Raw genomic sequence first — 25,265 nt, forward strand, 5'->3', positions numbered from 1 at the left:
GTTTACAAAATAGTTTAAAATTTTAAAAAAGCCAAACTTATATGCCATTATTTACCCTAGAAGTTGCTACTTAATGACAACGTACGATGAAGCCAGGATTTTAGAAAGGAGAAATGTAAAACTCGAAATAACTGATATAAATTTATATGCTAAAAATTAGTTATTTAGTCATGTCTCTTCAAAGGTGTCAGTGAAAACCCTCGGAAGATGAAATCAGGCTCCATTCATTTACTTCCCTCTGACATTTGCTATTTGGCTAATTATTTTGGAAGCCTATATATTAAAGCTTAATGCATTCTCTCAAATCCAAAATTTATTAAGATCTTTTTTTTTGCCAGATAAAAGTTTTTTTATAGTAACAAGTTTGCATACTATCTACAAAAATGATTATAAGTAAAATTTTATAGGACACCTGTGTAGGAAGAACCCTAAACAGGCTCTCAAATTTCCTGCCCTAATTTCTGTGACTGTGAATATGAAGGATACCACACCTGTGATCTGCACTACTTGATAAAAGGGATTTTGCAGATGTAATGAGATTATTAGTCAGCTGACTCTGAGTTAATCAGAAAGGAGACTACCCAGGGGATGCTGACCCAATGACATGATTAAAGCAGAGTTTTCTCCACTGGTGGTAGGAGAGGAGGTCAGATTTCTAAAGCGTGAGGGAGATGTGATGCACCAGTGCCGGCTTCAAGATGGTGACAAGGAGTGTGGGTACCTCAGGGAACTGAGAGAGGTCTCTGGCTGACAGCCAGCAATGAAACGGGGACCTCAGTTCTACAACCACAAGGAACTGAATTCTGCTGACAACTTGAATGAGTCTGGGAGTGGATTTCCCCTGAGTCTCCAGTCAAGGACTCAGCCCAGCTGACATCTTAGTTACAGCCTTAAGATACTCAGAGCAAAGGACCCACTGGACTTGTGACTTACAGAACCATGTGCTAATAAGTGGGTGTTTGTGGTGATTTATTACACAGCAATAGAAAACTAACACAATGCTGAGGAATTACCTATTATTAGGAAGGACAAGAAAACCAACTGAATGTATGAATGTTACATTTTTCAGAGTGCTTAAGTTTCAAAGTTGATTTGTTAGGCTGTTTCATGTTGAGAAAAACAATGTGTGGTGAAAAGTAGAAGTGATAATTCTCAGGGAATGGGGCAAACTAAAGTCCAGAATAAATGTGAAACATTCAAACTAGATTTTAATTACAGCAAAGTAAAATTATACACTAAAACCCCTAGACATTTCAACTTCAAACTCAAGAGAAATCAAATACGGCAGAGATGCTTACCCTATTTTGAAAAAATGATGCATGAAAATGTGATGTTGTAGCAGATATTGATACTAAAGTAATAGTTTCTTCAGAACTAGGATTATGTAAGTAAACTTTTTCCATTTTTGGCATTCCAACTGGTCTGTAAAAACAAAAAGAAAACTGTTACAAATACTTCAAAGACAATTTCTAGTTTTAGAGTTAACCTCTAGTTGTTAAAAAATTAAACATCAAAATTATTTAGACAAATACATACCCAAATGTATGAAATTATATATTAAATTAGTTTATATCTAAAATTACACATAAAATGCATGCATTAGCTATTCAGCAAATAAAATTATTGAGTGCCAACTGTATGTCACACACTGAGCCAGGTACTGGGATGTAAGGAGGCAAGTGTCCACCCGGATGAAGCTTGCAATCTAGTGAGGAAGCAGGCAGGGAACAAAATGGTCAGATCCCTTAATTACTTTCTGTAATACCACCTATCGCCTGCTTCTCTACTAATTCTGAATCTTATCCTCCTCTCCCCAAATTCCACTGATAGATGCTCTTCAATTTAGAAGAAGTTTAGTGGCAACATTATGTGAGCAGATCTGCCTTATGAGTTAGGGGTTGTTGTTATACTCATTTTATAGATGAGGACACCAAGGCACAGAAAGCTTAATTAACTTGCCTAAAGTCATACTTGGAACCTCACTCTGAATCCAGGCCATCTGGCTCTAGTCCCTGCTCTAACCCTCTCAAAGGAACAGTATAAAGCACAAACTCGAGGTCTGATATCCACAGATTCATTTTAATGTTCCCCATGGCATCCACATTACAGTTTGTCTGAAAAGTGAAACCTCCTCAGTATGTAGTCCATTAAGTACTTACGTTGCTAATCATATTTGCACAGGCTTCCTAGCTTGACAGCTTAAGAGAATTCTGCAAATAAATTACTTTTTTTCAGAGTTCTCTCTAGTTATTTAATTGGCGCCTGTCTTTTTTTTTTTTTTTGCGGTACGCGGGCCTCTCACTGTTGTGGCCTCTCCCGTTGTGGAGCACAGGCTCCGGACGCGCAGGCTCAGCAGCCATGGCTCACGGGCCCAGCCGCTCCACAGCATGTGGGACCCTCCCGGACCGGGGCACGAACCTGTGTCCCCTGCATTGGCAGGCGAACTCTCAACCACTGCGCCACCAGGGAAGCCCTAAATCTGCAATTTAAAACTTCCCCACAAACAAAACTCCAGTCCATAAGGACTTGACTGGCAAAGTCTACCAAATATTTAAAGGGACTATTCTACCAAACACTTTGCGGAAAAGAGAGATGCTGATACAAAATGGGGAAAGATGAGAAAGGACTCTGTGAGGCTGGATTTGAATTGGGAAAATATGAATTGGACTTACCAGTATGGGCCATGATTTATGCATGTATACATATCAATATATACATACATAATGCATATGTATATATACATGTATATATTCCTCCAGAGAGCGGTCCACATGGGCACAGAAGCAATGACATATAGGGGCAATGAGCACATTCAGTGCCCAGATCTGGGTTTCTAAATGTCATTTCCCACTGAAGAAACCAGGACTTCTTTAGTTTTGGCTAATTCCAGGTCTTGGACAAAGCAAACATAAGGAAGTCTAGAACGTTTGTTGTATCAGAAAGCAAAGAATTGTTCAAAGATAATAGGACATATCAAAAAAAGAAAAAGGAATCAGCTTAAACAGGCTCCCACTGGCAAAATCTGTAAAATTTGGAGCAAAAAGAACAGTGAAAGTAAAGGGTTATAACACACTGATTAAAAAACAAAACCCATGAGTCTATAGCAGAGATCAACAACTTTTTTCTCTAATGGGCCACACAGTAAATATTTTAGGCTTTACAGACCATGCAATCTCTGTCACAACTACCCAGTCTGCCACTGTTGTGCAAAAAGCAGGCATAGACAAACGTAAATGAATGGGTATGGTTATGTTCCAGTAAAACTTTATATATAAAAACAGGTGTCAAGAGCCATAATTTGCTAACCCTTGGTCTATAGTGATGATCAAAGAAAAGAGGGGAATACTTCTTTACAGAAGAATCTTGATTCCTAAATGAAAAAAACAATGATAGAATTTGAAGGGGAAAAAAGGAATCACCATTTTGCAACTATCGATGTAATGACTGATTCAGGTAAGAGTCTATGGGTAGTGATGAGGTAAACTATTAGATGAAAGATTGATGGAGAACAGGATAGCAACCCTACAGATTATTTATTAATTACAAAGAGGAAAAGCCATGTTTACAATTTACAGGATCTGGCAGATAGTACACCAATGAGTGCTCAAACTCAGCATCAACAATAATTAGAAATATGGACATTACATTACCCTGATATAATGTAATACAACATTATCTATGTAATGTTCTTGACAAAAATGTTTAGCCTGAAATCTAATCATTAGGATATAATCAGGCAAATCCAGTTTGTAGGCTATTCTATAAGTCAACTGACCTGGACTACAAAAATTTCAATCTTATGAATAAAAAAAAGAAAAAAGGTAGGAAACAGTTCTAGATTAAAGACACCTACCAACCAAATGTAATGTGTCATCCTTAATTTAAACCTGGTTAGAGGATGGAAGACTATATTGCTTTTGGCAATTAGGGAAATTTGAATGTAAACTATATATTAGATAATGTTACTGTATCAATATTAGATTCTTTGGGTGTGATAATGGAATTGTGGCTACATAGGACCAGTCCCTTAGGATTCACACACTGAAGAACTCAGGGGTAAAATATGATGTGTACATTTACTTTCGGGAAAAAAAGTGGAGTTTGTGTGTGTGTAGAAAGAAAAAGAGACAGAAAAGGTTAACTCTTGGTGAATCTGGATAAAGGTTATGTAGGTGTTCACCATATTGTTCTTCCAACTTCTCTGTACTTTAAAATTTTTCAGAAGTTGGGGAAAATATTAAGACTTTCTGTTCAACAAAATACCAGATGGGAAAATTTAACAGACACATGACAAGCTGGGAAAAGATATCTGCAGTGTCTAAATATCTTTTAGACTTTAAGGTTATTTTTAGACTATAAGAGGAATTTCTAATTACTAAGAACCCCAAAAGAGAAATGGTCAAAGGATATGAACCGGCAATTTATAGGAAGAGGAAACACAAAAGGCCAATAAGCATATAGAGATGGATATTCGAACTTACTAGTGATCAGAGAAATGCAAAATTAACAAGGCATCATGTTATCCCTATTTAACTAGCAAAATTAGAAAGTTGGCTAATGTTAAGTGCGAATACAGGGGACACGGCAATACAGGAATGCTTGTGGACTGCTCGGAGGAGTACAGAGAGGAAGAGCCATTCACAAGAGCAATCAGGCCATACCTAGATACGTGAAGTGTACTCACACTCTGTAACCTATGCATTCCACTTTGCGCTTATAATTCCAAAGAAATTCTCATGACGGTCCGTAAGTGACCCTGTAAGAGGATTTCACTGCAGGGCTGTCTGTAGTGGTAAGACAGGAAAGGCAATATGTGTAGCCATCAAAGGGGGAGTTAACGGTAGAGTAAGTACTCACTATTTTACTCCTGTGGTTAGAAATAAGAGAGCAGAGAAATAATCTAACAAAAACAGACCTTTAAAAAGGTAAGAAATAGAATGAGCTATGCAGCCACTATGGAAAACAGTATGGAAGTTCCTCAAAAAATTAAAAACAGAACTACCTTATGATCCAGCAACCCCCTCTTCTTCCCACATCTGAAGGAAATGAAAACAGGGTATCGAAGAGATACATGGCGCTCTCAGGTTTACCGCAGCACTGTTCACAATGGTCAAGATATGGAAACAACTTAAGTGTCCATCGATGGATGAATGCATAAGGAAGCTGTGGTGTATATATACACGATGGAACATTATTCAGCCATGAGAAAAAAGGAAACCCTGCCATTTGTAACAACACGGATGGACTTCAGGGCATTATGCTATGTGAAGTAAGTCAGAGAAAGACAAATCTGTATGATATCACTTATATGTGGAATCTAAAAAAGCCGAACTCATAGAAACAAAGACTAGAATGGTATTTACCAGGGACTAGGGGGTGGGGGTAAAGGAGAGATGTCAGTCCAAGAGCACACATTTCCAGTTAGAAGATGAATAAGTTCTGGTGATCTAATGTACCGCATCGTGATTATAGTTAATAATACTGTACTATACGCTTGAAAGTTGCTAAGATCTTAAATGTTCTCACCACAAAAAAGAAATGGTAATTATGTGATGTGATGCAGGTGTTAGCTAATGCCATGGTGGTAATCATTCTGCAGTGTAAGTCAAATCAACGTGCTATATACCTTAAACTTACAATGTTATTTATCAGTTATATCTCAAAGTTGGGAAAAAAACTGAATGAGCTATATCACAATATTAGTTATACGTTAAAATATAATTACATACATTAAAATTATGTAAGAATAATTTATAACTGGGTGGCAGATACAAAACTATACATATGTCTTATTCATTTCTGTCTGTATATTATATTTCATAAAAAAGAAAAAAGGTGAAAATAATGTGGTAAAGTAATGAAATTACTCTGGAAAGTAACATTGCCCGATAATTGTTAAGCATCATCATATAAAAGTGAAATAAAGCATTCAGAGTCTTTTATTTTTCCTTTTGCTTTAGAGTGACCACATCAGTCCAGATGGCTTTGCTATGTGGGTTGTTTATTTGAGGTCAATGAATCAAAAGGTATTTGCCGAGGACCTACATTTGAGCCACCACTGTAACAATGCTACCTTATCTTTACAGGTGCTTCTTATATAGCCATCAATGCTGAATCCTGTTTAGTCAGACAGTAAGCCCCATATGTTGTGATATGATCCCTCAATAATTCAATTTGAAAAGTACTTTAACAAATTTTATCTAAACAGAATATTAGAGAACTTAGGGTGGAAGTGTTATAATTAAACATTATGATAAATAAACTCAAAGCTCATTTTATCGTCCAAGCAGAAGTTTTAGTCTGTTTCCTTAGAGGTTTGCCTAACTTCCTTATTAGGACTTCTTTTGGGGGTAAAACCCTCAAAGTCTAAAGTTGGGCAGAATTACATGCACTCAACCTGACTTTTAACACAGTCACATTATTTCACTGGATTCTCATATTCTGTATCACCTAAATCAACATCAAATGTAACTCAGCACCACTTATTCATTTCTTCTGCAGCTTCATCTACAGTTGACTCTTGAGTTGTTTTAAACATTCTGTCTTTTCTAGAATGGGATAACAATACCTTCTTTCCATACCACCCAAAAAAGTCACGTTCCTATGCATAAGGTCCACAAACTATATAAGTAAGAACTCTTCACTGTCTTTTGTAAACATTTAACACATTTTTAAGGTTTTGAAAATGGGTTGTGCTGCTTTTTATTTTACACACCATCTGAGAATTTCTTTATAATGCTGACATGAAGTTTTGTTGTTGCTGAGGTTCAATGTCTTCTGGTGCCTATAAAGCTTAAACCACGACATATTCCCCTTCTGAGAGCCCATCACTGCAGATACCACCAGCTCTTGCCAGAAGCGGGAAGGCTGTAGAGAAGATGAACTCCCTTAAAGCCTCTCAGCAGAGAGCAGGTGATTCTGCGGCATTAGCGGTCACGAAGAGGCTGCACCCACAGACCGCCCTTGAGAGGCAGGACCCCACAGACGAGTTTCCTGCTTTGCAGGGAAGCAAAAACCTGGTCCAGAACTGCTCCGTGGCTTACAGCCCCGCCATCACGAGGCTCAAAATCTTTCTGTGGCTTACAGTGCAGCCATGAGGAAAAAACCCAAAGGTGAACCAAGGCTTGGGCCCTGAGGAGGGGACAGGGGGCATCCAGAGGCAGGTCTGCGACAACGCGTTTAGGGTCAGGAGGCAAGAAGCTGAGTGCCCTCGGGAGCCCCCAGTGCGTGGACTTCCTCCTGCTCAGATAGAGACTTTCTCAGGAGCTAGACCTCTTGACCACCAGGCTCATTGATCTCAGGTAGGGTCACGGGACCTTAAATAATTAGGGAAGTAGGTACAGATCCAGCTGGGACTTCAAACTATGGCCATGATGCTGCAGGAAGAAGCTTTACAAAGACAATATGGAAGATAAAACTCTTCTTCCTCAAGCTTTATACACATATAAGTAGAGTAACAGTACACAGAAATAAAAATGTCCTCCTTCCACCCTATAAGTTCACCGATTATGTGCTTTTCTCAACAAACATGCTCTTTTACAATTCAAATGTCCCAGAGGCTAGCTGGCAACCAGTGTTTCTCCTCCCTATGAATTTGTTCTTAATGTTTTTCCTCCACTGACCTCAGTGCAATCGATCTCAGTTTAGATAAAGAAGACAGGGTATAAGACAGACAGGTACTCTGGGGGATCCTTGAAGAAGACAGGACTGAAGATGGCCTGCTACAGGAGAGGGCTCTGGGGTAAGGAAACAAGCCTGGAGGTTCTAGGAGCCTGGAAGCAGGGGTGGATCAGAAAGCTTGGTTTGCAGTACTGCTGAGGCTGGCCTCACCCTTTCTTTTAGGGATCAAAGAGGAAAGACCCTAAGCCACACCCTCCGGAAATGAACCCTTGGAGAAGGGTCATCTACTTACGTTGCTGAGAGAAGTCTGGAGTAACAAGAACTGAGGGAAGGCGTCAGCAGGCTATTCCAGTCACTCATGCACACACAGAGCAGGCTTCCTGCAGTTCCAGGTGGTCCAGACCATGGAAGCAGAGGGAGGTCTCCTTGGATGGACCAGCTTACAGACCTCATACAAACAGCTTCCCCTGCCTCTCCCTCTCCTCAGTTCCCTTGACAAAGTGGAAGACTGAGGAGAAAAGTCACACTGAACCATGGAAAACTATGCTCATGTACTAATACAAATTTACTTGTAAATAAATAAGCAGTGCATCAGTGTTCTATGCTGCCTAACAAAGTACCACAAACCGAGAGGGTTAAAGCAATGCCCATTTATCATCTCTCAGTTCTGTACGGTAGAAGTCCAGGCACAGCATGACTGGGGTATCTGCTCAGGGTCTCACAATCATGGCTCAAAGTCCCCTTCTAAGCTCATGCAGGTTGCTGGCAACGTTTAGGTTGCTCTCAGCCTCTTGCCATATGGCCCCTGCCCTTTCCAAAACCAACACAAAGAAACTCCCTTGCATCAAATACCCCTCATGCTTCAAATCTCCGACATTTCTGTCTCTGTTTGCCACAGCCAGATGTAGAGGGTTCCTGTGATTAGGTCAGGTGCCCAGATTACCTCCCAAATCAACTGATTTGGGACCTTAATTACATTTTCAAAATTCTCTGAAAATTCTACAGCAACATCTAGATTAGCATTTGATTGAATACAATTGGGAGAAGGTGAATGTGCACCTTAGGGGCCAGGAATCTGGGGGCCATCTTAGAATCCTGCCTGTCATAAGCATCATGTGTGACTGCTTGGCTAGACAGGTAAGATTTAAAAATAAGACAAAGATTTTCAAATGCCTGCTAGTGCTGGTCCAGTTTGTTTCCATTATCAGCTGCGCCAAAGACAGAAGGAGGGCCAAGGGGGTTAGTGTGAATTATTTATGGACAAACCAAGCTGAGATATACAGCTGTTCTCTGTGCTGTCAAGAGCAGAGCTTCTGACTAACTGTCCATATTTTACAAGAGTCTGAGGCTCAAAAGAATTAGGAAGAAGCACTCATGAATTAGAGACTAGCTTGGAAAGTAAGCTGCGATTTTGTGGTCAATGGCAATTTTTCTAGCCACAGAAAGATGACAATGCAGTGCCACGAAACAGCTGAAGAAATGGCTGAGTAGCTGCCCTCAGGCAAACTTTGTGAATGGCAGTGACACAGCAGTCTATTAAACACAACTTCTGGCAGGAATTTGGGCCAAATCAATATGCACTACTTTGACCACTCGATTACCACAAAATCTGACCATCGTCTCAAACACATTTTAGACTGAGGGCTGAGCTGGAGTGTTGGTTGAACAGTTAGAAATTGGAAAGCTAAAAAGCACCAAACATCCCTTTAGAAAAGAGGGCCTACTTGATTTTCTTGGAATACCAAAAAGTGATTAGGGAGAAATGCCTCTCATCAACTGAACTTGACAATAAACACCTCCATTTTTAGCAAGTTTATTCAATTTCCACTTTTTAAAAAGACATTAAGTCTCTGTTTTAAACTTCTAGATTTGAAATCAAGATTTTCTGCACTTAATAATTATATAAACCAAAGAACTCAGTAAAACAAGTTCCCACCCAAAGAATCTTTTAAATCTGCAATAAATGTTTGAAAAAAGGAGTTGTTATGGAAACAGAAAAATATTTAACAGCACTGGCATAAATAACTGCGGGGGGTGAGTAAAGCAGGGGGTGGGGGGAAGGTGGTGGTCAGGCCCAACATTGCTCCAGGCTGACTGCTACAGAGAGAGGGTGGGGGGAAGGGGGGTAAAGAAAAGAAGGGCAGAGGGAGAGGGAGGGAAAGGGAAGGGGCAAAAAAGTAGAATCAAAGAATAAATTTAAACAAAATGGATGTAAACAGAGAAAGCCTATTTTTCAAGAAAGTTAATTTGATCAAACATCAAAGACATTCTAGAGGGCGGTAGGGACGGCCAGGGTAGTGAGAGGAGTCAGGCCACGGCGGTTTAGAAAGCAGCCAGGGAACTAGAGCTGCATCCTTGCTAAAGGACAGGAAACTGTCTTGGAGACCCTGGTTGGCAACTGAATGCAACCTGGAGTGATAAATTTCATCCGACTCAAAAGTTCTTCCAGTTACTGCAAAGGGTGTTTTAAAATTAAGAATCGCTTCTGGTTTGGCAAAAATGACCACAAGCAGTAGAAGTAGTTCACAGAAAACGTAAGGCAAAACTTCAGTGCATAAGTCAAGGTACAGTGAGCAATGATTTCTGATTACTTACAATTTCTGGAAAAAAATATTATGAAGTGTGTTCTGTTAAGGCTACTTCTCAAGTCCTAAGATTACTGCTAGACATATGAAGCTAATGAAACATTTACAGCATGGGCATTAATTAAATCAGTACATTGCTGGATCAAGAAGAAAAGGTATAGCAAATGTTTAATGAAATGCTGCAAAAACGCTTGAAAATGCAAAACGAATTTTACTGTAGCAGAAGAAATCAGCAGGTAATCTTGCTGAACTTAAAGACAACGTACGGCATGTGGTAAGTGTGAAAGCCAGATACGTAAAGATAAATAGTGCGTATTTATCACGTAAAGATAAATAGTGCGTATTTATCTTGATAGTCGGGTCTAGTAGGGAAGCAGACGTCAAAAGAAACAATTAGAGCAATAACCAGCACTGACAGAAGTTAGTAGAGGATGTCAGGTGTGATGAAGAACCCAATTCCAGTTTTGATGTCTCACTGCTGACAGTTTTCAAGCCCCACAATGTCCCTTCACCTCGTGCCCCACATCTGGGCAAGCCCACAGGGAAGCCTGCACACTCTCTCTCCAGTCTACTAAGAAGTTCAGACCATGCAAGCAAGCCTGCCCAACCTCACCCCCTAAGCATAAGAGCCAAGCCAGTTTCCTTTCTCTGCTCTCTCAAGCCATTTTTCAGACCTTGGGAGCCCTCCCTGCTCTCCCCAGAAAGCTTCATTATGTGAGGATAACAAATCTTTTCAGCCCTTCGTGGCGTGTGAATCAGTCTTGACACCTAAATCAAATTTTGGGTGTGGATCCATCCAGCTCTGTGGAGTGAACACCACACCATGGAAGCAGGGAGGAAGGCAGTTTCTACCTCTGCTAGGCAGGCTGGGGAAGGCGTGCTTTACAGAGGACTGAAGGTCATCGGGGGTTCAACGGGCCAGGGAGGTTGTAACGGGCTTCAGCTGGAGTTCCTGCCCACTGCACGACTTTCCTTTCTCTGGGTGAAACCCTGATAATTACAGAGACACCCCCTGGAAGACACGTCCACTACCAAACACCGTCCTTATCTGAGTGGTGAGGGAGCCACCTCACCTAAGCGAGGCTAATGACTGTACTACTCTGAGATTTTTCCAACTAAAGTAAAAGAAGCTATTATTCCCCGAGGGAGGGAGGCTAGAGAATGCGGGTCTGAAGAACAGTCAGTAGATTTGCTCTCATCATCGTAGGGAAAAGACATGGGCAGTGGGAGAGAAGAAGCCAACAGCAAGTGGGGCAGAGATAAGAGATGGGGGGGGGCGGGGAAGAAAGGCCTAGTGGTGCTGGATAACGCGCATCCTGTTGCTCCCAGGTCCCACTGCAACTCTGAACTTTCTGCAAGTATATTACAGTCCTTGGAATTCCTTCTAGTATATCCTTATTTTTGCTCAACTCCTTTCAGTTAGATTTCTATCACTTAGAACCAAACAACGACAGCACTGACCAAAACAGAGGGATTACGGCACTCTGTAATTACTGTTAATCTTCTTACAATACCAATAATGGCACTGTACTTATGCAGAATGTAGGCATGAAATGTCATTATGTGTGCTACAAATGATTTTAAAAAATCAACAAAAATATGAATATGGCAAAATTTTTAATTACTGAATTTAGTTTAAGAATATATTCACTATCTGTTCTATTTTTCTGTATGACTGCATGAAACCTTCCATGAAAAATTCTTTTTGGAGAGAAGCCTCTTAAAGTATGTATAACATGCCTGGAGCTTTCAAAGAGAGTTTGGCCATCACCTGAGCTAAGAGACTCCCAACAACAGCTGGATGTGAGATTGCCGTGCTTCCTTGGGATCCTCCCCAAGTGCCTGCCCATGGACATCAATATTCAGGTCCTGCCCTAGAGGCTCCAGCCTGCTCGCAATTTTCCCTTCCTGAGTGCCTGCCCCTGTACACTTTGGGTTTGCTTAACCAGCTCCCACAATTATATAAGCCAATTCCTTATAAAAAACTCCACACATAAACATATACGGACACACACACACACACACACACAACACAAATCTGACTGGATCTGTTCCTCTGATTGAACCCTAATACATGTGTTCACATCTCCTCCCAACTCTTACTTCTATAGATCCACTTCTACCTTTATGAGATAAAAACAAACTCTGTTCAGTGCTCTCAGGCTGGACACAGAAAAGTTTAAATTAAGGGTAAATTTTTCTTCCTTTTGCTTCTGCTCTTTTGCAGCAGCATATAAATTTGCTGCTTTGGGGAACAGTCCAGTCTAACTCCGCTATCCCTTTTCTGTGCTGTAACCAAGAGCTCACACTCTGCTTCAAACAATTTTCTTCATCGTATAACCCAAGCCTCGTCTGTCCTGGAGTGCATCTGTGTGTTCGCACATCTTCAGCACATCATCCTCTCCAGTCATAGATTAATTCATTGATTTCTGTGCTCCTTGTACATGACACCTAGTTACTCTCTAGCCTAAATATTAACTAAAAATGTTTTACATTCTGCATATCCTTTCACCTCTTAATTCCATTTTTTTGGACTCTCCTGAGGAACTAGTCATGGTTGTGCTTAAAGCATTAGTTTCAGCACTGATTATAAGAACAAAGAGTTTAAAACAATAAATGAATTTTAAAAATATATCCATACAATTTGCTGTTCTTTGATACCACAAAATAATGTAACAGAAAATTCTATGGAATAAAAAAATGCACAGTGTATATGTTTAGAAAGCAGGTTAGGGACTTCCCTGGTGGTGCATGGTTAAGAATCCACCTGCCAGGAATAAAGACGCAAATGTAGAGAATGGACTTGAGGACATGGGGAGGGGGAAGGGTATGCTGGGACGAAGTGAGAGAGTGGCATGGACATATATACACTACCAAACGTAAAACAGACAGCTAGTGGGAAGCAGCCACATAGCACAGGGAGATCAGCTCAGTGTTTTGTGACCACCTAGAGGGGTGGGATAGGGAGGGTGGGAGGGAGACGCAAGAGGGAGGGGATATGGGGATATATGTATACGTATAGCTGATTCACTTTGTTATACAGCAGAAACTAACACAACATTGGAAAGCAATTATACTCCAAGAAAGATGTTTAAAAAAAAAAAAAAAGAATCTACCTGCCAATGCAGGGGACATGGGTTCAATCCCTGGTCTGGGAAGATCCCACATGTCTTGGAGCAACTAAGTCCATGCGCCGCAACTACTTAGCCTGTCCTCTAGAGCCTGTGAGCCACAACTAGTGAGCTTGCGCTCTAGAGCCCGCGAGCCACAACTACTGAGCCCACGTGCCACAACTACTGAGCCCACGTGCCACAACTACTGAAGCCTGCGTGCCTAGAGCCTGTGCTCCGCAACAAGAGAAGCCACCGCAATGAGAAGCCCACACACCACAACGAAGAGTAGCCCCCACTCACCACAACTAGAGAAAGCCCGTGGGCAGCAACGAAGACCCAATGCAGCCAATAATAAATTAATTAATTAATAAATTTATTTTTAAAAAAAGAAAGCAGGTTATAAAATAGTTTATGGTCAGAAAATACTGTTATATTTTTGTAACTCAATAAATAAATACAGATACACAGAAAAAGGACTTGAAGGATAGAAGTTCAATGTTTATGTTTCCGGGTGGTTGGATTACTGGTAAATTTTTACATCTTTCTCTTGATAAGCATTTTCTAAGTTTACCACAGTGAGTATGTACTGCTAGCATATTGGGCAAAACCCCAGTAAATTTTGTAGTGGTGATTTAATAATCTGTGGCCTAGAACAGGAATTCTTTACTAGCCCTTAAGGATCCAGATATGGACTTTGATGGGGATGGCTATAAAACCCTTGAACCTATGTGCAAAATGTTATTTGTATGTGCAAACTGTGTGTGTGTGCATTTGTGGAAAGGAAGGAAGAGGTTCTGACAGCTTTCATCTGTTCTTAAAGAAAACCATGATCCAAAAAAGGTTAAAACTACCAGTCCAGAATTTTGCTTGCCCTCATCTCAATTTCTCCTATTTGGGGGTGGGGCATTCATTATGTAAAGCATTGAGGGGCAGATAATTTGGAACAGGAATTACCAATTTCGATTCAGATATTTTGCACACCTGAAAATTTCTTTATCTCAGGAGATGCATGAAATTTTCAAAACTCCCTTAAAGAAAAAATGAGGTGAAAAACGTTGGATATAACTTTTGAAACAATCTCTCTAAAATGCTTACTGCTAAGCTTTTCAAAGTAAGAATACTCACTATGTTAGACTTAAAGTTTTGCTACTGTACCCTGATATCCTCTGTCCCCAGGCTCATGGTGTCATCATAAACATGGCCCATGCCATAGTCCTAGATTGGAGTTCATCAGAGAGATAGAACTCATCATTATTTTAAAAATAATGAACCTTCTTGCTAAAGATCAAAATGCATGCCATGTTTCATTAAATATCTTGGCATTTGACAGAAGGAGACTATGAGTGATATATTACTGTGACTGGATTAAGAACTCTATGTTTCTGCCATCTCAACATCGTATCTAAACCTTTTTATAGGACAGAAACAATAGTGATGTATTTCCTACCTGAACATTATGGTCTTTAAATCTAACACCCACAAGTCAATTTTACTATTTATATAACGACTACTTGCAAATACTGATTCCATCTACAGGTCCAAAAGGAAGCACACAAACTTCTCTCTGCAGCCCCACCCCAAAAATCCATGATCTCTGTAAACACCTGAAAAGATGGAGTTGTTATCAGATAGCTCTTCTTATGCTGACTACTCTACCATGGTTTTGTATAAGTATAACTGATATATTTGATTATTCTAGGTTTGAGATTGTAAAGAAATTATTACAGAATTAATTAAAGAATGTTAAAGAATGCAAGGCTGCCTACTGTGGTACACGTAAAAACTAAATGAAAACTTGACATTAACACCTTAGTGTAGAAGAACAGTTTCAGGTACCTGGTTTCAAATAAAAAGATTAATACACTTCCAAATTTAAAAATACCCTGAAATATTTAAACAGAAATTATTTAAATTTAATGTCTTCACTAGTAGAAAACGGTTAACTACAACTTTGACAACGTTAAAAAAATTAGTTTTCATTTATTGAATCAGAATAGACCTGCATACAGCTCCCCCTACCAATTCCCTTTTAAATTCTTTTCTTCTAATAAATGCTGGAGAGGGTGTGGAGAAAAGGAAACCCTCCTACACTGTTGGTGGGAATGTAAATTGGTACAGCCACTATGGAGGTTCCCTAAAAAACTAAAAATAGAGCTAACATATGATCCAGCAATCCCACTCCTGGGCATATATCCAGAGAAAACCATAATTCGAAAAGATACATGTACCCCAATGTTCACTGCAGCACTATTTACAATAGCCAGGACATGGAAGCAACCTAAATATCCATCGACAGAGGTATGGATAAAGACAATGTGGTACATATATATGATAGAATATTACTCAGCCATAAAAAAGAATGAAATAATGCCATTTGAGCAACATGGATGGATCCAGAGATTGTCATACGGAGTGAAGTCAGACAAAGACAAATATCATATGATATTGCTTATATGTGGGATCTAAAAAAATGGTACAAATGAACTTATTCATAAAACAGAAACAGAGTCACAGATGTAGGAAACAAACTTATGGTCACCAGGGCGGTAAAGGAGTGGGAGGGATACATTGGAAGATTGGGATTGACATATATACACCACTATATATAAAATAGATAACTAATAAGGACCTACTGTATAGCACAGGGAACTCTACTCAATATTTTGTAAAGACCTATATGGGAAAAGAGTCTAAAAAAGAGTGGGGGCTTCCCTTGTGGCACAGTGGTTGGGAGTCTGCCTGCCGATGCAGGGGATGCGGGTTCGTGCCCTGGTCCGGGAGGATCCCATGTGCCGCGGAGCGGCTGGGCCCGTGAGCCATGGCCGCTGGACCCGTGCGTCCGGAGCCTGTGCTCCACAGCGGGAGAGGCCACAGCAGTGAGAGGCCCGCGTACCGCAAAAAAAAAATAAAAAAATAAAAAATAAATAAAATAAATAAATAAATAAAAAAGAGTGGATATATGTATATGCATAACTGATTCACTTTGCTATACACCTGAAACTAACACAACATTGTAAATTAACTTTACTCCAATAAAAATTATTTTAAAAAAAGAACAAAAAAAATTAAAAAAAAAATCTTTTCTTCTGCTAACTTACCAGAGTGGCATTACTCTAGAAGTTACATCATTTAAGATGTTCTCTTTACCTACCTGCTAAATTGGGTTGGAACCAAATATGGGTGAAGACTTGTCTTCCCCTCAGTGTACCTGAGATGTGCAAAACCTGAGACCCAGAGGCAGAAGGTAAGCAGAACTATGGTTTGAGGAAGTACTCTGTGGTTGGACCTTGTCTTCCTGTAGGATCTGCTTTTATTTGGCCTCCTGGGTTGGTGATAATATTATTTATTTGATGATGTATAAAAGTTTGTACTTTAAAAGCATATACATCAAACAAATTGATATATTCTTCTACATCCACAAGGAAAAATGTTAAATAATAAAAATGGAAATGAAGTGCTGATCAGAAAGGTAACCCTAAGTTTAATGCTGCTTCTGAAGATAAGATCCTCTGAACCAGAGACTCCAAAATGTAGATATTTTTCAAACTTCAAAATTTAATATTATATGTTAGATTCATAATAGATACTTACTTCCCATTTTCAAACTGTATTCAACATTATTTACTTTCCTGATGACTAAAACATGTAACTTTCTCATACAAGATAACACAGGCAAAAGGCAAGACAAATGCATGCATAAAATACATATAATATTGCTATGGTCTGAAATTTTTAAACTTACTGTTCATGGAAATCCAGCATTGGTGGCTCAAATCGTATAGGTCTGCAATTACCCCGGTACAGAGATATACTGTAAGTAAAAAGAAAACAGCCTAAGAAGCAATTCTTCAACATATGTGTTTCCCCAAACCAAAGTCAGACACTTGAGTTTTGTCATGATAAAGTTTAAGAAAAGTGGAGTCTTATATTAGAAATATGTTACTTTTTTATTAGAGGAAATCAATAAATGTTTGTTTTAAAAATGGGGGAAAAAAGGAGTGTTTTTCCTATTCAAAGGTATGCAAAAACAGAAACTGCTCAAATAGACTGCTGAAATTTATTTAGTTGATATAATTGATAACAATATACCTTAATATGTTCATTTGGATTTTTTTTTTTTTTTTTTTTTGCCACACCACGTGGCTTAAGGGATCTCATTTCCTCAACCAGGGATTTAACCTGGGGCACCGCAGTGAAAGCACCAAGTCCTAACCACTGGACTGCCAGGGAACTGTCTCATTTTGATTTTTAATACATGTACAATGAACAATAAATAATTACTTGTACTTGGAAGGAAATTTATAGAGACAAAAACTCATGATCCCATTGTAACTAGAGTGTCAAAGAACTAAACAAAAGTCAGTTTGGGGATAAAAATTTCCAAGAACTGAAATATCTTTTTAATCTGAGAGTTTGGAACATACTGATCTATGATGTCTTGGCCTAAATATTTGAGTATCATTTCTAACTATTCCCCCTTGATACTAGAACTTCTCACTAAAACAGATTCCTGAATAAGCAAACCTCCTAGACATCACCATGACCTAACATTGATGCAAAGTATAAATAACATTGGAGAGGAGGTCCACATACCTAAAGTCATCTGTTTACATACTGAGAGAGGGAGAAAGTCATTCAGACACTAAAGTTTCTAAACAGTAGATTATCTTTCTGTTGTATTTTAAGAAATGATGTAAGAGCAAAACCCATTTTGTGAGACTACTTTATTTCCATCATCTCTGCAATTCAAAAGAGCACAAGCTTCACATGATATAGTAACTTCATTCAGGAAATACAATAGAAATAGACAAGGACATACAGAAAATGTGGAAGATCTAGATTTAACTCAATTCAATAAAGATTAAATAGTCTGAGCAGTGGGATAATTGAGCTTAAAAAAATAAGGTTTAAAAGTGTTTTTAGGCCTCCCTGGTGGCGCAGTGGTTGAGAGTCCGCCTGCCGATGCAGGGGATACGGGTTCGTGCCCCGGTCTGGGAGGATCCCATATGCCGCGGAGCGGCTGGGCCCGTGAGCCATGGCCGCTGGGCCTGCGCATCCGGAGCCTGCGCATCCGGAGCCTGTGCTCCGCAACGGGAGAGGCCACAAGAGTGAGAGGCCCGCATACCGCAAAAAGAAAAAAAAAAAAAAAAAAAAAAAAGTGTTTTTAGCCTTACCAATTAAGAGTATTACTCTGTGCTGCTTGACAATCCTTCTACATATGTTGAACATTAAAGATGACAAACACGAGAAGGAAAAGACCAAATGTAAGATTATACTTTACTAAAGCACAAAACTAAAGACACTGGGACAACGAAGGCACAATTCCTCACAACACAGCTGCCACATGTAGCCAGAGGTACAGAATCTACTCCCTCTTGATTTCTGCCCTTCTTAGACATACTGTAACGAGGATACTCTTCAGCTCCTTTAAAACAATAGATACTGATCAGTTCATCAGTTTTAACAGTGTGAAACTCAAACTTACATAAAATCTCCATCCAAACAAGAAAAAAAAAAGTGTAATGCATAAAGTAAATGTGTCTAAGTCAGTAATTCACATATATATAAACAATGATTGTGTTAGATGCTAGAGATACAAAGGAGATTAAGATACAGTTTTTTTTCTCTCACAGAACTGAGAGTCTAATCCCCCAATTTCAAGTGGAAATGTTTAAAGTGGCCAGGCAAGGGAAAAAAGTGCAGTGCACACCCCATTCACTCAACACAAATATACTGAATGTCAGGGGCTGTCTAGTGGCTGGGGCCACGAGAACAAAGAGCCTGTTCTCATGGCACTAACATGCCAATGGGGAAAACAAAAGTAGAACACATCACGTGATGATGTCCAACATATAAAGACAAATCAAACACAGCAGGAACATAGAAGGTCTCTCTGAGGAGGGACACTGGGGCTGAGGCCTGACTGGTAGCGACCTGGAGGAAGAAAGCAGGAATGTCCTTGGCATGATGAGGAACCAGGAGGCTGGAGTGGCCAGAGTGCAGGAAGGAGGGGGAGGAGACCAGAGCTGAGACCAGAGCGGTACAGAGGCCAGGTCTCCTCGCAGAAGTCTGGATTTTATCCTAAGTGTAACAATAAGCCTCTACAGTGTTTTGAGCAAGGAAGTAACATGATCTAACACATTTGAAAGGTCAAATCTGGCTGCTGTATGAAGAAGAGACTGCATGAGCCCAAGAGTGAAGCAGGAAAGCCCTGCAGTTGTCCAGAGAGGAGGAGACAGCCACTGTGGCCCAGGACGACTGCAAGGGAGGGTGGTGAGAAGTGGCTCTTTTCTGAATATTTCTGGAAGCTAGAGACATCAGGCTGATGGATTGATTTTGGAGTGTAAGAGAAAGAAGAGAGGCATCAAGATGACTTAACTCTAAGATTTTGGCCTGAGAAACTAGATACGTAGTCATGACATGGAAGAGTGGGTTGGAAGTGGGGAAGGGTAGTTGGGTAGGGATTCAAGAGTATTGTTTTAGACATTTAAACTTGAGATGTCTTATCTAGATGGAGATGTCAAGTAGGCAGATAGATATACATGGTTATTGCTTTATATTAAAAAGTTACTGATTTGGGGGTACTGATCTTAAACCCAGGCATTTTGGTGAGTTAATTCTAGCAGTCTGTCTATAGATTCTCTTAGATTTCCCCCGCCATTATATGTGTTGCTAAAATGATCACTATCTTGGATTGTCTCTGTAGACAGATCACCTGCAAGTAACAATTCTGTTTCTTCCTTTTAAATCCTTGTTTTCCTTTTTCATGCCTTATGTGGGCTAAGACCTCCCATAAAATGTTCCAAAGAAGTGGTGTCCAGCAATTGTTATCGTGACATTTACAGGATGCTCACAGAATATGAGATAGAGGGGACAATACATAACAGATAATTCCCTCATAAATAAACGCATATTTTCAAAACAACAGCAGATCTATATCTAAGGACCAATTTAATATTTGAGTGGGTACAACACAAATTGTCATAGGTATAATCTTATTTTAACACAACCAAAAATTCAATAACATAGCTATCACATACCTACAACTGATTTAAATGGCTGCTACTGTTTATTTAGAATGGCCATGACACTGTTTAGTGCTTTATTAACAGAAAGCAAATGTCTACAAATCCATAACGTTGAAAAATAAACTGGGGAAGAAGCAATATGAAAAATGGTGCCCTTTGTCAATTTCAAAGAGACAGAATCTTAGACATTATAAAATAACATGATTTTATGTTTTCAGCAGTGATTGTTATTTTTTCTGAAACTTTCAATACAATATTTTATTTTCACTAAAACATTAACTGTTTATTTGGGGAGAAGGAGATGAATAAGGACTATTCTGACTTCAAGCGAGGGAGCAGCTGGAGAGATACATGAAATCTGTGTTGCTTGGTGAACTGTTAGGTCGAAATGAAGCACACAAGACCTTCCCAAATGAAGCATACAAGACATTCTTGGAGCTTTGGGAATTTGTTTAAACTGTGAAATTTAAAATATTTTCCTAGGGGCAATTACTACCTAAACAAAAGGTTCTCTTTGGCCCAATATTTCATAACGAATGATTTCTGGTCTACCTACATCTTAATCATCTAGGATGCTTATAGAAATGCAGATTCCAGGGCCCCGCATCTCTCGATTCTGATTCCTTACATCTAGTATGGAGCCCAGAAACTGGCACTTTTATGTACACTCTCACATTTGAGAACGACTCTTTTGTAGCTTGATCCACAATAAGCATTGCAAGCAGAAATAAGAGGGGAATAAAAGCACTTTAACAAGTAAAACTTTTTAAAAAGTCACCAACAGTTTAAAATGGTCCCCAATATGACTTTTATTAGAGACAGCTATATAGTGACTTAAGAGAAAAGATACAGATTACTCCAATATCAATATTTTTCAATAAATACATTTTAGCTTAAATTTTCATTTCCCTAAGGACTAATGATGTTGAACATCTTTTCATTTGTTTACTGTCCAATCAAATATCTTCTTTTGCAAAGTGTCTGTTCAAAGTATTTTAACTGGGATGTCTGTCTTAATTTTGAGTTGTAAGAGTTCTTTATATATTCCAGATACCTGTCCTCTGTCAAATGTATGTACTGTGAATATTTTCTCCCTGTCCCTCCTTTTCCTATTATCAATGATGTCTTTTGGGGAGTGACATCATCAAGATGGTGACACAGGTCGTTCTTGACTTCAGTCCCCCTCACAAGAAGACCAACCAACAAACTACCCATAGATGAGATACCATTGTGAATCCCAAAACACAGGGGTGAGGCTCAAGAACATCCTTGGACCACAGAGAGCAGGAAAAAAGAAGAAGAAGGAAAAAAAAGAACTGTATTAGAAAGGTAAGAGAAATGGTTATACTCTGGTCATATCACCTCTCTACCAGACTGGTACAGCGCTGCACTGAGAGGGCCCCCTAGCACCTACAGTTTCTCAGATGGGAAAGAGAGAGCCCACGGTGGGCATCTAGCTCCCCAGTGTTGTGGGGAGGTAAGTGGACATCTAGAGTTATGAGGCCCAAAGAACCCCACACAGGTTGAACTTGAAAAGGCCTACAATGAGACACATTATGATTAAACTGTCAAAGTCAAAGACAAAGAGAGAATTCTGAAAGCAGCAAAAGTGACACATCACATACAAGGAATACCCCACTCCCCACCCCATAAGACTACATTAGTCCCCCCTCATCCATGGTTTCACTTTCTGTAGTTTCAGTTACATGCCGTCAACCATGGTCTGAAAATATTAAATGAAAAATTCCTGAAATAAAAAATACATAAGTTTTAAACTGCACACCCTTCTGAGTAGCATGATGAAACTTCATGCTGTCCTGCTCTGCCCTGCCCGAGACATGAATCATCCCTTTGTCCATTGTACCCTTGCTGTATATGTGACCCACTGTCAGTATAGGAAAAAACAGAGTATATATAGTGTTTGGTACTATCAGTAATAGTGTAGTGTTTGGAATGTATAACCCGCAGATAAGAAGGAGGTACCGTACAGGTGGATTGCTCAACAGAAATTCTGTAGGCAAAGAGAGAGTTGGATGACATTCAAACTACTGAAAGAAAATAACTGTCAAATAACAATACTATACCCAGCAAAGCTGTCATTCAGAAATCAAGGAGAGAGAAAGACTTCACTGAACAAACAAAAGTTGAGGGGGTTCATCATAGCCACTTCCGACTTACAAGAAATACTAAAGGGTGTTCTTCAAGCAGAAATAAAAGGATGCTAATTGACATCAAAAAAACATATGAATATATGTGTAAAACTCACTGGTAACGGTAAATATACAGTCAAACTCAGATTCTCTAATATTGTGATGATAATACATAATTCACTTACCACTCTAGTTTAAAAGTTAAAAAACAGGGCCTCCCTGGTGGCGCAGTGGTTGAGAGTCCGCCTGCCGATGCAGGGGATACGGGTTCGTGCCCCGGTCTGGGAGGATCCCATATGCCGCGGAGCGGCTGGGCCCGTGAGCCATGGCCGCTGGGCCTGCGCGTCCGGAGCCTGTGCTCCGCAACGGGAGAGGCCACAGCAGTGAGAGGCCCGCATACCGCAAAAAGAAAAAAAAAAAAAAAAAGTTAAAAAACAAACATATTAAAAATAAATTACAAAAATTTGCTATTGAATGGACGATTAAAAAAATGTGTAAATTTTAACACAATGAATTAAAATGTGAGGGGAAGGACTTCCCTGGTGGTTCAGTGGTTAAGACTCTGTGCTCCCAATGCAGGAAGCATGGGTTTGATCCCTGGTTGGGGAACTAAGATCCCACATGCTCCACGGCACAGCTAAAAAATAAAATAAAATTTAAAAAATAAATAAAATGTGAGGGTGAGAAGTAAAAGCTTGGATCAAGAATTGCTTTACTTGTTAGAGTGAAAGTCATTAATGGACCAATTGACAAAATTAAAATAAGGTCTGTAGATTAAGTAGTATATGTAGGTATTAATTTCCTGATTTTACTGTGGCTTGTAAAATAATGTCTATATTTATAGAAGTTTTTAGGGGTAAAATAAAAGAGCATCATGTCTACAAGTGATTCTCAAAAAATTCAAAAAAATAATTACATATACGTATATACCTATATACAGAAAGATAGGGAAGAGAGAGAGAAGAAGGGAAGATGAGGTGGAGAGGGAGATTATGAATGATCAAGCAGATGTGGTAAAATGTTAAATGGGGAATCAATCTAGGTCAAGATATACATGGGATATATATGGGAATTCTTTGTACTCTTTTTGCATCTATCCTCTAAAGTTATTTCAAAACAAATGATAAAAAAATTAGATATAAATTGAAAAATATAGTACATTTCTTGTAGACAACATATGCTTAGATCTTTCCTTAATATAGTCTGACAACTGGTGTTGAAACCATTCACGGTTATTATAATATTTGATATGGTTGGGTTCAAGTCTACCATCAAAATTACTAGTCTTCAAGATTTATGCAAAGTAGTACTGATTTTTGCATATATGTCACTTCACGTGTGGCTAAAAGCTCAGAGCTAGAAAATAAATCTAAGTATAAACCCAAATGGAATCTTAAAAAGCAACTTAAGAACATTCCCTTTAACTTTTTCACAAAATTTAAAACAGATATTAGACAAACTGCAATTGTGAGCAGACTTTATCTGCCATTAAGGTATTAGCAAGTTCTGGCTCTAACTATAATCTTCTAGATGCTTATGGTTAACTGTAGGCAACCAAAATGGTTGTACTTAATAAAAAGCAAACTATACAGTCAATTAAAGAACCTCAACCACCTTAATTTGAAAAGTACTCCGTAGCCCAGTATTTTTGGCTTATATCCTAGAGATACCAGGAAACTTAAAGATCAGAAGACTCTGGTTCTTCTTGTGGACACTGTGTATACACATACACACACAGATATACACATGTATCCTTCTTACCTAACTGTATACACCAACATTTCCAGCTCTTATAACAACATAATATAATAACAACAACACTGCTCCCAATATCAAACCTTTGCACTAGCTGTTCCTCTGTCTGAAATGCTCTGCCCTAAGACTTTCACCAGGTAAGCTGAAACATCATTTCAGAGAGGCCTTCGTTATGGTCAAATCTAAAGAAGCAACGGAGTCTTGTCGATCCCAGACCTTTCTCTAGCTGGTATTTTGTTCATTTATTTGGTGGCTTATTGTCTGTTTTCCCCATTAGCACACAGGTTTTACCAGGGCAGGAGTCTTGACTATCTGGCCCAGCCAGCACTGTGGTAGTTTTAAAATGTATTCACAAATTCTCTGATCTGCATCTCTTCAAGAGGTGGGGGGGCTTAATTCTGCTCTCCTTGGGGGTAACTTGCCACGAATAAAATATGGTAAAAGTGACTGTGTGACTCAATTACAAAAGACACTGTGGCTTCCTCCTTGTGCTCCCTCTTGGATCTCCTGCTCTAGGGTCTCCAGCTGCTGTGACACGGGAACATTCAAGCAGCCCTATGGAGAGTTCCACATGGCAAAGCACTAAGGTCTCCTGCCAACAGCCAGTAAGGAACTGAGGCCTTCTGCTAATGGTATGTGAGTGAGCCATCTTGGAGAGGACCCACCGGGCCCAGGCCTTTAGATGACTGCAGCTTCGGTTGATGTCTTGGCTGAAATCTCACGAGAGACCCTGAGCCACAAATACTTAGCAGAGTTATTCCCAAATTTCTCACTCACAGAAACAGAAAAATAATAAATGTCTGCTGTTTTAAGCTTCTAGGTTTGGAGGTAATTTATTACACAGCAATAGATAACAAACACAATGACTGAATCACTAGTTCTTAGAACAATGCCTGGTGTATGTAAAGATTCCAGTAAATATTTGCTGAATGACTGAACAAATAAATTAACAAACACCCACAACTTATGTAACATTTTAATGTTTGCAAACTACTGTTACCCAAATAAATCTCT

At 39.3% G+C, this 25,265-nt stretch overlaps 1 protein-coding gene across 2 annotated transcripts in view; it reads right to left on the reverse strand.

Annotated features, from left to right (window-relative positions):
- TMEM131 (transmembrane protein 131) overlaps window positions 1-25,265 on the reverse strand; it is a 200,809-nt gene that overhangs the window by 106,511 nt on the left and 69,033 nt on the right. For both annotated transcript variants that reach the window (XM_081254464.1, XM_081254463.1), the window contains exons 4-5: window positions 17,061-17,129; window positions 1,299-1,422 (exon numbers count right to left, since the gene is read on the reverse strand). In XM_081254464.1, the coding sequence (XP_081110590.1) occupies window positions 1,299-1,422; window positions 17,061-17,129 (193 nt within the window). The remainder of the gene's footprint in view (window positions 1-1,298; window positions 1,423-17,060; window positions 17,130-25,265) is intronic.

The sequence above is a fragment of the Mesoplodon bidens genome (assembly GCF_964165515.1).
Source record: "Mesoplodon bidens genome assembly, chromosome: 14".
Taxonomy (NCBI): Eukaryota; Metazoa; Chordata; class Mammalia; order Artiodactyla; family Ziphiidae; genus Mesoplodon; species Mesoplodon bidens.